Genomic DNA, 16904 nt, shown 5'->3' on the forward strand with positions numbered 1-16904 from the left:
AATTAGGTGGAAGATGAATTTAATCGCCGGCTGTGATACCACTGCCCAATCATGTAAAAATAAATTAAAAAATTACCAAAATTACAAAAAATATATATATAATTGAAAAAAAAAAATGGAAAAAAAATCCTTAGCCACTCACGGTACAAGTATTGTATAGATTTAGTAATAACCTTTCGTGCATAAAAAAAAGAATAGGGGAAGTTTAATTATGACCACCCTGTACTGTTAAAGACAAATTAATCGAACCAACCTCCTCTTCTATTCCACCTGTTCATGTAAAGCCAATTAGTTTTACCTTTTCATAAAATATGACATGTTAACTACATTAATAGGTTATTGTTTCCGTAATAAAAGATAATAAATATCAATAATAATTTAGAAAACAATTTCACTCACGAAATATTGGTAAGTTGTAGCGCATTAATACATGGATGGGACAGTGCTTAATATCCAGGAATTGCTGTAGAGAACAAACATTACATTTTTTAACAAATTATTTCGGTACTCGAATAAAAAGAACGGTAGTGATCTCAAGCTACACGATAAAAATCGACAACTTAAACACTTTTATAAGCATATGAACAATAGGAAATTCTCTAAGCTCTCAGCCTTTCGTCTGAGGGTTCAAGGAATGCAAAACAGAAATGCTACTCTCTCTTTGCTCAAGTTATCACCCAGGGCAGAAAAACTGCATCCAGTTATAAAATGGTTGAGAAATTAGCTTATTTAACTGAAATATTATTGATTATATAATAGGGAAGAACGCAGTAGTTGGAAAGAAATTCCTCTATCTTAGATCTAGTGTGACTTTAGTGTGCATTATATTATGTCACTTTCCATTGTTCCAAACTTTTTAAATGCAATGAGGTTTATAGTGTGGATGGCGATTTTTTTATTATTTTACTAGCGAAGAGCATCATTCAATGACCATTCGTGAACACTTTTTCTGTGTATATCATGCAATAAATAGATTCAGTATGGTTTTGAGCATCCAAGAATAGCTGTCAATCCTAAAATCCTATATAAAAAAAATCAGGTAATGCCTTTTATTCCCTCATAGGGAGTAGGCGAGGCCTTTATACCCTATCTAGCTTTTGTAGACTGAGCGGGCAGTTCAATCTCCACCAGTAGCCAATCAGAGATAGTTGGCCCATGTCTATCACTAATTATAGCAGCCACCCATAAAGAGCCTGGCAAACAAGTGCTGCCATCTCTTGGTACCTAACCCTAACAAGATATGTTACTGTCTGAAATAATGTGGGCACTACTGTCGAGTTTCTAGTTTACGGGACGAAAAACCCGAGTTTCCGGGAGGAAAAAGCGCTTGCCCGTGCCAGTGATCGACTAACTCGGGAATTGGTCGAAGAAAGGCTTAGAAAAAGTTCCTCCAGTCAGCGACTAGACTTGAACTGAAGTCTAACTTCGAGCGACCAAGCGCAGAGGACGCAAGCGCTACTTCCACTGAGCTACTCAGACCTTCATCCTTAATCAGGCTTTCATCCTAAATCCTACTCGCCACGAAAAAAAAATGTACTTCTTCAAGACCCCCCCACCCCCACCATTTAAAAATAATTTCTAATAAGTCAGTAAATGTTAATAAAGTGATTAGTGGTCCTGTATGGTTGTTTGCCGAACAATTTCTTTATATAGGAAACATTCCAAGAAAGAGAAGTCAGTAAGTAATAAGAAAAACAAGAAGAGTAAAAAACAACATTGATTTTTTTTTTTTGGAAAATATAATTTGTTACATTAATTTATGTTACCAGAATGGCCTATTATATGACGCACATTCTTGTGTTTTCATAAAGTTAAAACAGATTTGTTTATCACGTTATTTTAGTTGTTCAATAAAAACTATTTCATTTTGTCCAGTCTGCAGCTACTCGCCAGTTGGCAAAATATACTAACTACAGGCGAGTGGGCAAGCATATTTCTCGAGCCCTGGTTATAGAGGTTATAGTCCTTGCTGATTATAACCTATAGTACTTCATAGGGAGAGCTGTTCCACAGAATTTAAGGTAGATGGAATCTACTTCAAACTCTAAATAAACCGTTTAGCAGCTGGTCATCGAAGGTCATCATAATACATCTTCTTCATCACCTGCAGCTTCAGGATGAAACTCTGCTAAACCATCCCTCTCCACCACTCCCAATACCATAAGTCTTCTTTTTGCAGTCCTTTAAATTTCCCTGAGCACCCTGCGATGACAGTAACTTTGACAAAAAAACACGTAAATAGGTAAATCCACGAACTCTTATTCTTATTCTTATTCTTCTCATTATTCTCTATAGGGAATAGGCAGAGTTGTTTCAGTCTTAACTAACTTTTGTTCATCGGATGGCAGTCGAAGTCAATGCTCCGTCTTCGAAGCTAAGTTTATGGATATAGATGACTTTTTTGAAGCATTGGGAAGAGAGAGCGCATACAACTGCTGTTCTCTCATCGCAGGGTTGATTTTTCTCAGCTGTGAGAATAAACACCAGAGATTTCTGGAATAAAAAAATCCTATCTTCCAGTGTCATAAATCAATTAACTCAGAAATCGGCTAGATAACTCGGGAAAAATGAACCTAGCAAAAGTTTCTCTAGTCCGCGACTAGAATAGAACCTGTAACGGCCGGCGGTCTAGAAGTGTACTGCAAGAAACTTTGACACAAGGTTATACAGGCACGTTGCAAAAATATCGGCGTGCAAAACTGTACCAAATTTTGGATTCCTTACAGTCACTAGATCCAGGGCTGAATACCTAAATTACTGCACAGAATTATTTAAAGTAGTTTATAAATTTTATATATGCATTTTATAAATATCATTAATGAATGTTTAATTTGGATTTTTTTTTTCAGGCTAGCTCTGGTTGTGATCTAACCACTGGGTGTAACAATTTTGGACCAGGAGAATATTACTGTGGTCCTTACCATGTTTCATTCGATTACTGGAAGGATGGAGGAAGTCCAGGTGCCAACCCAGCCAATCCTTTTGGTAGGTGTGAATACTGCAGTAAATTAAATCGATTAAATTTTGGAATACATCATAACCTAAATAAGACTGGAGGAATATTGGGTTTTAATAATACTAACAATGCTACAGATTGAAAACAGGAAAAAAAAGCACACATTTTCAGGTAATGGCTATTTACCATCACGGAAAATAATTGAATATTTTTTGAAAGATTTTGTCGCATTCTAAAATTAACGCTGATTTAAAATCTCCTAACAATATCATCTTACTTGGCACGCAATCAATTTTCAGTGTTTGAAGAAGTGTGGAAATGTGGGGGGGAGAGAGAGAGAAGCCCAATTAAAGGAAAAAATTTCTCAATATTAAAGAATGGTTTTAGAAAAGAAAGGAAACCACATATTTCATAGTTATTAATACTGAAGTATATTCTACTGTGATCTATTAATTATCTTATTAATAGATAATAATATTAATAATCTTATTAATATTATTCTAGATCTTATAGATCTTAATAACTATCTTATTAATTTAAGGCTAATCAATATGAAGAAATGTCCAACTACCCATTAAGATATTATTCCTTATACATAATATATAAATCCTTTAAATTAATATGAATGCTCTTTTTCTTAGACTGCTAAATTTTGTTCTCCATTTCTTTATCTGTGGTACTGTTAGTGATTTTAATTTTCTGCTCTGAAGTTATATATTCTCAACAACATGTAAATTTCGCACAAAAATTTAAAATAAATAACAGTATTACAGAGGACGAAATGAATAACAAAATTTAGTAGTCTAAGAAAAGAAAACATTTATAATAACTTAAAAGAATGTTCATCATCATCATCATCAAATTCCTGCCATGTAGCCTCAAGGGGTGTACAGGATATGATAGGACTACATGAAAAAAATTACATCATTATTACTTTCCTATCTACAATTTTCCTCCAAATCAGTCTGTTACTTGTCAAGACTCCAACATTATCAGATCTTATATTTCTATCGTCTAAGGCATTTTATACCGTATCAATCCACCTATATCTTGGTCTTCCTCTGGGTCGTTTTGCTGCCAACCTGCAGAGAACACTTGTTTTGCTAATCTTTCCTCGCCCATTCTGTTTAAGTGACCATACCACCTGAGATTAGCTCTGCTAACGAATTCCTGGATGCTGACAATGTCAAGTTCTTTCCTAATATCCTCGTTTTTAATATGATATTGCCATTGATGCCATCTGTTCACGCCTATAATCTTTCTCAGGACTCTCATATCTGTGGTCTCTAGTCTTTGGTCAAGTGTTTTACTTCTGACCCAGCTCTTAGATCGATAAGTTAAAACTGGTTTGAACACTGTCTTGTATACAGCTAATTTAGTGTTCCGACATTTCTCTCTTATTCCATATGAATTTATTCAATTGACTTCCCACCATACCAGCTTTGCTGATTCTGTTGTCTATGTCTATATTTAATTTACCATCTTCAGTAAAAATCGTGCCTAAATAGCTGAAATATTTTACTTGTTCCACAGGTTCTCCATTCACAACAGTTGACATTTTCAATGATTCTGCCTATTTTCATTGTCCTTGTCTTTTTAATGCTGACCTTCATACCATATCTATTACAACAGCTATTCAATTTAGTCAGAGAATCTTGCAGACTCGTAGCAGATTTATTTAGAAGTATAACATCATCCACATAAAGCAAAGAGCTGACATTAACATCTCCAATTTTGATATCATGTTTAATACCACTTTCCTTCATAATGTGATCCCTATAGATAATGAATAACAGAGGGGAATAATGTACATCCTTGTCTCACTGATCACAATAGATAATGAATAACAGAGGGGATAATGTACATACTTGTCTCACACCAGATTTAACATTAAACCATCTTCCTGTACTTCCTTCAATTCTAACTGCTGATTTACAACTCAAATAAAGACTAAGTATTGCTTGATATAATGCCCGATTGACACCATATAACTGCAGCGTATTGAATAGCTTCTCTCTTGGCACCTTGTCATATGCCTTTTCCATATCGATAAAACTTAAATACAGATTTTTGTTATATTCCCATGATTTCTCCACTATTTGTCGTAAAGTGAAGATCTGATCCTGACAGCCTCTATTTGGCCTGAATCCAGCTTGTTTTTCACCAAGCTTTTCTTCTACAATTCTTCTCAACCGTTTCTCAAGTATACTTGCATAGATCTTCCCAGGAACACTCAGTAGGGAAATACCTCTGTAATTCTCACATGCAGTTTTATTTCCCTTTTTATATATGGGTACTATGAGAGCTCTACTCCAATCATTGGGGAATTTGTCCTTCTGTCCAGGCTTTCTGAACTATGCAATGTAGCCACTGTAAGACTCTTATACCACCATACTTCAGCATTTCTGGTCGAATATCATCTACTCCTGCTGCCTTTCCACATTTCAAGCCTTTGATGGCTTTTTCTACTTCAAGTATGGATATGTATTCCTGACTGCATGCCTGGTCAGTGTTTTTTACCACTGTGCTGTCATCACTGCTTGTTTCATTTAGCAGTTTTTCAAAATAATTACTCCATACTTCAAGGATATCTTTTTCTCCCGTTTTCATGTCACCTTTATCATCTCTAATTCCTTTTACAGCACTCTTTCCTCCATTCCTAAGCTTCTTCAACAGCCTCCAAAATATTTTTCCACCTTCTTGATATTTATTTTCTATATTCTTACCAAAGTCCTCCCATGACTTTTGTTTAGCTAATTTTACACAGTGTTTAGCATTCTTGCATTTGTCTCTATATTCTCTAAGAGCACAAGCTGACTTATTTGACAGGAACTTTTGATATGCTTTCTTCTTTTCCTTCACTGCCTCTTTAACTTCCTGTGTCCACCAGGGAGTTCTGATTTTTTTATCCTTGCAGACATCACCACATGCCTCTCTGGCAGAATCAATCAATGTTTTCTTCAGAGTTTGCCACTAAATCTCCAAGGTTTGATTCCTGTTCTCAAACTCTTTCATTTTCTTTTCAATAATCTTTCTGTATTTTAGTCTACAGTTCACATCTGAGAGCTGCTCAGCTTTTATTCGCTTTAAAACTTTCTTACATGTTATTCTTTTCAATATGAAATTCAATTTTATCCTGCTCAAGACTAAATAGTGATCGCTTCCAATTTCAAATCCTCTGTACACTCCGGTGTCCTGCACCAGGGAGAAAACATCACTATCAACAATAACATAGTCAATGAGACTTTTCTTATTCCTTGCCTCTTCTCTCCATGTGAATTTTTGCACATTTTTATGTTGGAACATGGTGTTAGTAATAACCAGTCCATGTCCTGAGCAGAAATCCAACAGATATTTGCCATTATTATTAGCTTTGCTCTTTTCTCCAAATTTTCCCAAAATATTTAAAAAACAATTAATAAAATAATGTTATCTTATTTAAGTAGTTATATAAATAATATAATATCTTAAGTAAATAATGTGATTTTGAGTAAACTTCACTTTAGTACTATCACATGGACCTGACACTGTATTTGCTAATTAAAAAGACAAATAAGTAAAACAATTATTTTTCATTAAATTTATAGAATAAAATATACAAACATTTGGAGAGTTTGCAATTTATTTTCCCCTCCTCTTGCTTCTCAGCACAAGTGAAATTACTCCACAGGTTTATTAATGCCGCCGGATACGACGATGGTACTACTTCTTGGACTCTTTCATGTGAAAACTGTGTTTTAGAGAACTAAGTGATAATTACGTGGTATAATTACTCCGCGTACTGCAGCCAAGTAACATGGTATTTTTATAAATCATATTCCTGGCAATGGAAGAACTGCTATATCTCCATAGTTTATTCTCTATCAGTGCGCGTAATCTTTATTTTCCTCACGCAAAGTATACCAGCTCTTGTATTTTGCAAGAGGAAAAACACTGTTGCACATCTCAGACTGATAAACTTATCTCAAGTTAAAAACCCGTATAAACCTTCTTTGCTTATGTACCTGCATGTTTTTATTGTTTTATACAAAATGCAAAAAAGTGAAAACCGAAACAAACTACAGTACTTATCTGACTTGGTTTATTGTATGATATATATGTTTGGTGACATCCTATTTGACGATTCTCAAAACTGCTCAGGTTGCATGATCTTAGCTATAGGCCAGCTAATAAAATTTAGCGTTTTTGATTCTGTTCCCCACCACACTATAAATTTTCTTCCTCGAAATCTTTTGTCGAGATATTCTGAAATTTACACTGTAAACTTCAGAATAAGGTACATCTTCCTAAAGCTAGATCTATCTTCGATATGACAAAATGAATCTGATTTCAGATTCATTTTGTTGTGTCACCAGTCCAGCAAAACAATACGCTCCTATTTAACTGACGAGCCAGACTGTATTTTGACATCCCATACAAGATCATCTACAACTAGTGCCTTAAACATTGATCTACATACTATTCTGCAATGGGACAAGGACAACCTTGTTATGTTCAATGCCACCAAAACACAGTTTTGTTTTTTCTCACAAAAAATAGATCCTAGCTCACTTGCCCTTACCCACAGTAACACTCAAATCACCAGACAAGATCAGATCTCTCTGCTTGTAATAACGTTTACCTGCAGTCTTTCCTGGCATAAACACATCAGTAGCCTCCTCAGCATCCAAGATACTTGGCATTCTCTTTCGTTTAAGAGCCTATTTTACACCCAACCAACTCTCTATATACAAATACCAAATTTGCCAATGTTGAGAGTACTGGTTACATGTTTGGGGTGGTGCACTCAAAACTTCTCTTAAAATGCTTGACGCTGTCCAAAAGCGAGCAATTACGCTCATAGAAGATCCCTCTCCTACGGACTCACCTCAATCACTATCTCAGAGGCACAGTATTTCAACTGTGTCTATTTTACTCCCATGGTCATTGCTCCAGTGAATTAGCAACCATCATTTCTACACTTTCTGTTGCACCTGTTAATACAAGAGTGAAGCTGCCCAGCACCCGTTTACTGTGCAACCGCAAACACACCGAACCTGTTTCTGTTCATCCTCTTTTATTCCGTCCACCTCTGTTCTTTGGAACAGCCTTCCTCAAGAAAGTATTCCCAAACATATACAATATGCGACTCTTAAAAAAAAAGGAAAAAAAAAGAATAAAAATAAAAATAAACAAATAAATACTCTTCTATTTCAGCCATTATGTGCACCTCACACACGGCACTGATGTGCTTTATAGGTCCGTCGACTTGTCGTGTATGGGATCAATATAAAAAAAAAAAATTCGAAAATTGCAATATATGGTTCTTTATATGGAAATTTACTGTTTCTTAAAACAATAAGAATTTTCTTTACTTAGAAAATAAAAATTTACTGAATGTTTATAAAGAAACTTTGCTGCGTGCAAAAAAGTTACTGAATGTTTATAGCAAATGAGAACCTTTTTTTTAAAAAAAAATTTTGATTCAATAATAATACTTTCGGCTAGCGTATTATCTGCAACCAACAGGCTGCAAGTTCGAATCCCGCCGTGGGCATGGATATTTGTGATTGATAAGAGACGAATCGCATCTCCTAGTGTGAGACCTACCGCCCTGCTGGATGCCTGAAGTGGCCTGAAAAAATTCATTGTTTGGTCTCTATGTAAAAATGAATAAAACAATAAATATATATTTTAAAAATTTAACAAAAAAACAGAAAGAAATCCTTAACCTACCCACAGTACGAATTTATTATACATTTATAGAAACCTTTTGTGGATGGGAATCACATTAAAAAATACATATAGAGAGGATATTGCGAAGTTTTTCTATCATTAAAGTGATGGTACTCGTATATCATTTATGTATAGATTTTTACGTCGTCTTATGAGTAATATATATCGCAAAATTTCTTTAAAAGTACGATGATGATTTAAATCTGCCATTTTTCCTTGGGTGATTCTTTCTTTCTTTTTTATCGAGTTGCTGTCACTTAAACGAGGTTTAAGAAATATAATTTTGGATAACATAAAATGGAGCGGTTCGTATCTAGTATACATGTACTGTACGCTGACAGCATTATCGAACCGATACTGAGAGATAATTTTGTTTTGTCCTATTGCCATTAATATCATCCAACTGAAAACAAAATTGAAAGAACTCCAAATTTAAAGCTATCTTAAATATATTCCATCAACTAGAGATGAATTATTATTCTCCTTTTGCCAGTAAAAGCGAGCCAGTTAGAGCGCAACAAGAAGAGGTGTTCATTAACCACTTTTGAACCTAGGACTAAAACTTGATAACTGATAACTGATGTGGCATGATGGATATCAGTCCCAAGGACTCCAATCCCTTTGTCTCTATGAAATAGTCTTGCATTAAAGATTAGCGAGCACTTGGCTCACCCTATTTAGGGCTGTATGGAGGCACCTGAACCGATAAGCAGAGCTGTTTTCGGGCGCTTATGTTTCCACCTGTCGTGTTCGTCATAGTTAGAAGACTCTCGAATGAGTTGATTTGGATGAACAGCTGCTTTGGCAAAATAAGCAGCAGCACTGTTATGGAGGAACGTGGGAATATCTGGAATATCGGCATCACGGTGTAAGAGAGCATTTCTGACAAACCACGGAGCGTTAAAAATCATACGGAGGCACTTGTTTTGAATAACTTGTAGCTTGTTGATGTTGGTGGGGGAAGTGTGACCCCAGGCTGGAGATCCGTAAGTTAACGATGGTCTGATAATTGTTTTATAGATCCGTAGTTTGTTTTCAGTGCTAACTTGACTTCTTCTATTGAGGAGAGAATAGAGTTGTGCAATTGCAGAGTTTGCTTTTTTGCATGCATAAACTATGTGGGAGTTAAAGTTTAAGTGGTTATCAAGCTGAATGCCTAGATATTTGGTACTAGATCTCCATGGGATGGCTGTGTTAAAAAGTTTAACTTCTCCAGAGTGAGATGCTTGTCTTCTTGTGAAGAGAATGGCAGTGCTTTTATCGGCATTTACAGATATTCTCCATTTTCTGAACCAGTCCTCCAAGTTTCTTGCTGCAGTTTGTAATCGCTGAGTAGCTATATTAGGCCTGAGAGATCTGCTAAGAATTGCCATATCATCCGCATAACTAGCTATAGTGGTTAGTGATGTGCTAGGAACATCAGAAACAAAGATGTTAAAAAGCAGCGGTGAGAGCAGCGAGCCTTGAGGGACACCAGCAGTGATTTTTTTCAGTGAGGATCGAATTCCGCGCAACTTGACCTGGATTTTACGGTCCTGTAGAAAGGAGTTAATAATTTTAGTAAGGTAAAGAGGGATGTTGGCTGTAATTAATTTATAGATGAGACCTTTGTGCCACACCTTATCAAATGCTTTTGCAACATCTAAAAAGATAGCTCCTGTGTGCTGTTTCCAGTTAAAGCCTGTAGTGATGAATTCAGTCAGTCTGTGAATTTGCTGTGTAGTGCTATGTCCGGTACGGAAACCGAATTGTTCTTTCGGAATTATGTTATTTTTATTCACCTCCTCATTAAGTCGGTTGAGAATGACTCTTTCTGCGATTTTTCCTAAGCATGATAAAAGACTGATAGGTCTATAGCTCTGTGGCATTTGTGGTGCCTTACCAGGTTTAAGGATAAGGAATATATCAGCTTGTTTCCATCTTGAGGGGAAATAATTTAATCTCAGAATTGCATTAATAATGGCTACTAAATGCATGACAGCTTTGTGTGGGAGGGCTTTAATTGTTTTGTTGGTAATTTCATCTGGACCAGGTGCTTTTTTGTTTTTAAGCTTCCTAATGATTGAATAGACCTCTTTAGGTGAGGTGGGACAGATATTTTCACAGCTACAAGGTTTCCGAAGCACAGAGCGTACACGACGGTGTATCCTCTCTATGAAGGTCAGATCAGCATGCGTATAATTAGGACGGCACTGAAGCTGGAGGGCATCAACGAAAGCTTCCGCTTTTTCATTATCTCTGTAAACAAGACCTCTTTCTCCGTGAATGGGCTGGATGTTAGAGCGATCTGTACGGAGAGCTTTAGTCAACTTCCACAGAGAATTATCTTCAGCTTTGAGAGAACAGAGTTTTCTTTCCCATTGCTGGTTTTTGTGATCTTTTAATGCGTAACGAACTTGGTTGGATGCTCTATTTAGTTCTCGACGGTCTTGCGGAGATAGTGTGTTGTGATAGCGGCGTCTGAGTCTATTTTTGTTCCTGATCAGAACAAGGATTTCTTCAGGAAGTGAGTTGACTTGAGCTGGGGTGGAAATAGAACAAGCTGCGGATAAGCCAGAGTGTATTTTACATTCAAGATTGTTGACTGCCACGTCAATTTCTTCACAGGTGGAGATAGTAGGTACTGAGTCTATGATAGAGTTCATTTTAGCCTTGAATTTTGCAAAATTAGTGTGGGATTGGTTGGGAATGAGCTCAGGCTCCCCCCCTAAACTTAAGAGTACTGGATTGTGATCTGAGCTGAGCTCGTCAACCACTTGAAGTTGAAATTGATGACAAATATTGTTAAAAATAGCAATATCCAAAACATCAGGTCTGCCGATCGCTCCATAATGAGTTGGCTCGATTGGGCCTGCAATAACAATATTTCTCTTTAAGGCAAAATTGTAGAGGATCATTCCGTTGTTGTTAAAACTCTTGCTGTTCCATAAAGGATGCTTAGAATTGAGATCTCCTGCTACAATTATTGCTTCATTTGTATCTAGTAGCTGAGAGAGATCAGAGGGGAGTAAAGGTTTGCCAGGGGGGTTGTATACAGAATAAATCTTTAAGCTGCCTGCATTGTTGGTATGAATTTCTATGCCTGTCTCCTCGAGGTTAGATGTATTAGTCTTCTTAATCTCATTATAGCGGATGCTTCTTCTGACAAAGATGGCAGTGCCTCCACCTCTGGCATTGAGTCCGTCATTTCTAAGTAATGAGTAGTTTCTGAGTTTGGGATTATCGCAGGGACGTAGGTGAGTCTCATTAATGAGGAGAATATCAATTTGTAAGTGATCTATAAGTTCCTGTAATTCCAAAATTTTGTTGTTGAGACCGTTTGCATTCCAGAATATTATCTGTATAGAATTTGATGTTGAATCTGGATTAGTCATTAATCATGGAGAAGATGACTTGAGTATTCCTAAGGAATTTGTTGGTATCGGCCTGGCTTGGATTTGTTTTGCTGAAGGCCATTAGCATCTCCCCTAGTGAGGCAGCGAGAATTGCTGAGGAATTTTGACTGCTAGCTGCAGGGAGTACCTCGGTGTTACGTGAGGAAACCACAGAAGCATAAGATTTATCTGGTGTAACTTTTCGTGCTTTGATTTCAGGCACAAATCTCACATTATTTTTCTGCGTGGGCTGAATTAACTCCTGTCTAGGTTTTTGAAGGTTGGATGGGTGGAGAGAACAGCCCTTGTAATTAGCAGGATGTGGGCCACTGCAGTTCGCACATTTAGCAGGTGTGGACTTTGGCTTGACGCAAGTGTGCGAGGGATGGTTGCCACCGCATTTCACACACTTGTAGTCTGCTTTGCATAACATTTGCGCATGCCCAAATTTTTGGCAGCGATGGCATTGACCAGCCGATGCCTTTCTTCTTAGTGGCTCGGTCTTGATGACCAAGTTGCAGACTATTTTAAGATCATAAATTTCTCTCTGATCTTTACTGATCTCTACTAAGACCAGAGGCATGGGACGCTTGTCTGCTCGATACATTCGAGAAATCTTGATCGGCTCCAAGCCTTGTAATCTAAGGTCAGTAGCTATTTCTTCTGATGTTATGTTTTCTACCAATCCTCTGATCACTACCTTGAGGTTCTTTTCACTTTTGAGTTGGTAAGTATGGTATGGAAATTTATGATCGTCCATAAGTCTGGTTAGCTGGCGGTAGTCCGTTGTTCCTTCAGGCTGTATGCGGACTCCGTCATCTGTGTTTTTGGCTGATGAGAACTTGATGTTATTTTTCTTCATCGTCTCTGCAAGCAACGACCATTTTTCCTTAGATCGCAAGACTACTGGTGGGATCCTCTCTTTGGGCTGTATCGGTATATTTGTCTCTGTTCTTGCACTAGATTGTGCTGATGTGTCCATTTGAGGTGCAAATTCAGGTTCTGCAGCAAGAGACTCTTTCTTTCTCTTCTTTCTGCTGACTTCCTGATAATCATTGGAATCTATGTCAGTTGTTGTGACATTGTCATGTGTACTGTGAGGAGAAATTTCGGAGGTTTGAGGGTCTTCTGTCTCGACCTCCATAATCTGATGAATTTCAACTCTTCCTGGCCATTTCGTGTGCAAAATGTTACCAATTTGCCGAAAAATAGCTAGAAGTTCTTTGAAAGAGAGATCCTCATATGGTGAATCCATAATTAAATCTAGACTTGAAGTGGGGGAAGGATCTGCCTTGTCCCTTCAACCACCAAGTGCTGCACAGGGCAGGGAACAGGAGAGGGCCTGAAAAATGTTTTTGAAGATGAAATAAAAGTCTTGCCTGCTCTGATGATCGAGCACTCTGTTGACGCTGGATAATGCACTGACGAAAATTAAGCGACTGTTTATAACAGCAAGCTATTAACTACTATTACAATGAATAAACATAAAAAATCGCTAAAACATATCAATTAAATTCACAATTCATCATCAATAATACCCGATACGAAACACTAACACACTCGACTGATAATTCTAAAATCAGAATTCTCAACATCGACTACTCGAGACGCCATCTTGAATCGACTAATTCAAATTTTTCAGGACTAAAACTTACCCGTGCTACGTCTTATATATGATCGAATACGTACTGCGTTAGCAGATCATATAATTGTTTTTATACAACACGAAAAAATTTCAGATTTGAATTGTCGATATAAACCTACCATTCTGCGTGAACTATTTGTATTTTTGTTACATATATGTAGTATCCAAAGATCACTATCAAATGATGATACTTCTGTAGGAATTCACTAAGTTTCAAAAGTAAATAGCGCATTTGTGTTGTTGTTGAAACGTTAACTCACTCGTGCTTATACAGTCTATAGATTTATTTTTTGTTTTATCTGATTTAGCTGCTAAAATAGTTCGAATGACAACAACTGTGTCATGACAAATTTTTAATAGAGCTTAAATAACAAATTTCATTAATTTGTAATGAATTTATCCTTACATATTTTCTGCATGGTAATCCATTAAGCGCTGTCTGTATATGAGTGGTTAGCACTTGCCCCCCCCCCCACAACTGTGTGTGTGTGTGTGTGTGTGTGATGTTATCAAACTATTGTTGTAATTTAAAACAGTATAATCCAAGATAAAAATAAACTGCATTTATTTAAAAAAATAAATAAATAAATAAAAACTGTTATACAGATATCGCCGTTCGAAATGCAGAAAACATTATGTACATTATATTATTTACATACAAAAACATTACTACAAAACAATCTATGTATATTAGGCCGGGCTCTTTGGCCGAATAGATAGTGATACAGGTTTCTTACCAACAGGTCGTGGTTCGAATCCAAACGCTTGTATACGGATGTTTGAAGTATGTGTAAACGTATGTGGGAGATACATTTCATGGTCAGTCTGAGACACTATTCTCTTATTAGAGGCCTGAAATGGCTTGAAAAAAAAAAAAATCTACGTTTGGTCTCTAAAATATGGTTTCATGTAACCTTTGCGCACATCCATAATAAATAATAAAAAAAAAAGTATAGCTTTACAATCGTTCATGGATGAGATTCATATTGCGTGTGTGTGTTGAACTGTCATATCTTGCACTTTCACTGAAACTCTCACATAAGTGATGTTATCAAACTATTGTTGTAATTTAAAACAGTATAATCCAAGATAAAAATAAACTGCATTTATTTAAAAAAATATATAAATAAAAACTGTTATACAGATATCGCCGTTCGAAATGCAGAAAACATTATGTACATTATATTATTTATTACATACAAAAACATTACTACAAAACAATCTATGTATATTAGGCCGGGCTCTTTGGCCGAATAGATAGTGATACAGGTTTCTTACCAACAGGTCGTGGTTCGAATCCAAACGCTTGTACGGATGTTTGTAAACGTATGTGAGTGATACATTTCATTGTCAGTCTGAGACACTACTCTCTTATTAGAAGCCTGAAATGGCTTGAAAAAAAAAAATCTACGTTTGGTCTCTAAAATATGGTTTCATGTAACCTTTGTGCACACCCATAATAAATAAATAAATAAAGTATAGCTTTACAATCGTTCATAGACGAGATTCATATTGTGTGTGTGTGTGTGTGTGTGTGACAGTGACATTATTTTCTTTCTGTGTGTGAAAACTTGTCCACTGGGGAATGCCTATGTCTATTTGTTATGTAATTTTTGAAGAGGAGTCAAATTTACGTGATGTGAAGGGAAAGAAGGATAAAAATCCGTAAAACAGAATTACTTAATACAGATGGCAAAAGCTGCTTCCTGCAAGGCCAGAGATCGCAAAACCATACGCAATTTCACTTTTGCTGGAAAAGCGTCTCGCAAATGGATAGTTTTTCTTTGAATCATTAGTGATACCGTTCCCAAAATAGCTCAAACTAGTTAAAAGTCATTTTCAAATGGTTCTGAAAGATTTTGGGTCTACTGCTGTCAGGTGTTTGATTATTTATTTATTTTTGGTACATTGTTTCAAGTACCAAAAATAAATAAATTCATTACTTTAATAAAATTCATTACTTTATCCATACGTGTATCATATCATATACGTGTATCATATTTCCCAACCAAACAATTATTCGGTCTGAATAATTGTTTGTTTGAATCGGGAGAACTAAAGCAGTAGTGGGACCATGGGAGGAACGAGTAGAATTCTGATATTGGTGGGGAAATCTGAGCGGAGGAAACCATCCAACATGATTCTTAAGCGATCAGTGAGAAAGGTGGCGATCCAGTTACAGAGGATGGAAAGCGGACTATAGTATAGTAGTTTGCTGAGTAAGTCTCTGTGTCAAACTAGATCACATTATCACATGATTATGTGATCATAATCATGATCTTATTCACATGTCGAAAGCGATTATGTGAATTTCTCCAAAGTTTTGCATAGCTTTAGTTCAAAGGGATGTAGGCCAGAAGATCAGTTGTGGATCAAGAGAAGGGGAATCCATATTGCTGGTTATTAATTAGCTGGTAGATCTACATTTGGTACTAAAAGTGGCCGTTGATAAAGTTCTCAAATTTTTTTGAAAGAACAAAAGGGAAATAAATTGGATGGGAGGTTTTTCTTGGAATGGACTGGATATAGGCCTGTTTCTGTGCTGTATGATATATGCCAGTTGAATAGGAGAGATTGAAGAGGTGATATAGGATAAGTGTTAATTCTGGAGCACACGTTTTAACACAATATGTGGGATACCATCAGCAGGACCAGATGTGCTGTTTATGCCCAGTCTAATAAGGATTCAGAAGACCGGAGATGGTATGGAGTAATCAGTAAAGTGGGTAAAATGAGGGAACTTTGCTTGTGGTAGACTGTTCCAGAGGACAGAGGTAGAAAGAATAAAAGATGAAGGCTTTTACTATATTATATGTTATATTATTATAGTGATGTTGCTATAGTACCATCTGGATGTGAGAGTGGCGGAAACATAGATGGTAGATGGACAAACGTTGCACAGAAGTCTCGACTGCCATTTGGACATGAGGAAAAATTTTACCATTTGGACATGAGGAAAAATTTTACCATTTGGCCCTTTCGAAATCTAATTTGAATTATTAATGGTCTTTCACAGTTGTTGGAAGCTGCGAAGTAGACTAGAGTTGCGGTCTTGAGACACTAGTGTATGCTGGTGGTATGCTAAATTTTTTCCCTCGTACTACGTTAGCGCACTTGGTCGAGTAATAAGGCCTGGACAGTGGTCGTTTTTGGGTGGAATTGGGAATGAATGCCTTCATTCATCTGGTGATATCTTTTTTATTATTCGGTATGA

At 36.5% G+C, this 16904-nt stretch overlaps 2 protein-coding genes across 2 annotated transcripts in view; one reads left to right on the plus strand and one right to left on the minus strand.

Annotated features, from left to right (window-relative positions):
• Window positions 1-16904, minus strand: part of LOC150105431 (PI-PLC X domain-containing protein 1-like) — a 165110-nt gene that overhangs the window by 144847 nt on the left and 3359 nt on the right. The gene's annotated exons all lie outside the window — the stretch shown is intronic.
• Window positions 1-16904, plus strand: part of LOC150105434 (lysozyme 3-like) — a 49476-nt gene that overhangs the window by 26971 nt on the left and 5601 nt on the right. The window contains exon 2 of the mRNA XM_090393959.1: window positions 2850-2985. Coding sequence (XP_090250085.1) covers window positions 2850-2985 — 136 coding nt within the window. The remainder of the gene's footprint in view (window positions 1-2849; window positions 2986-16904) is intronic.

Source organism: Typopeltis vanoorti, chromosome 6 (assembly GCF_054136105.1).
Source record: "Typopeltis vanoorti isolate ZY-2024b chromosome 6, IOZ_Tvanoo_1.0, whole genome shotgun sequence".
Lineage (NCBI taxonomy): Eukaryota > Metazoa > Arthropoda > Arachnida > Uropygi > Thelyphonidae > Typopeltis > Typopeltis vanoorti.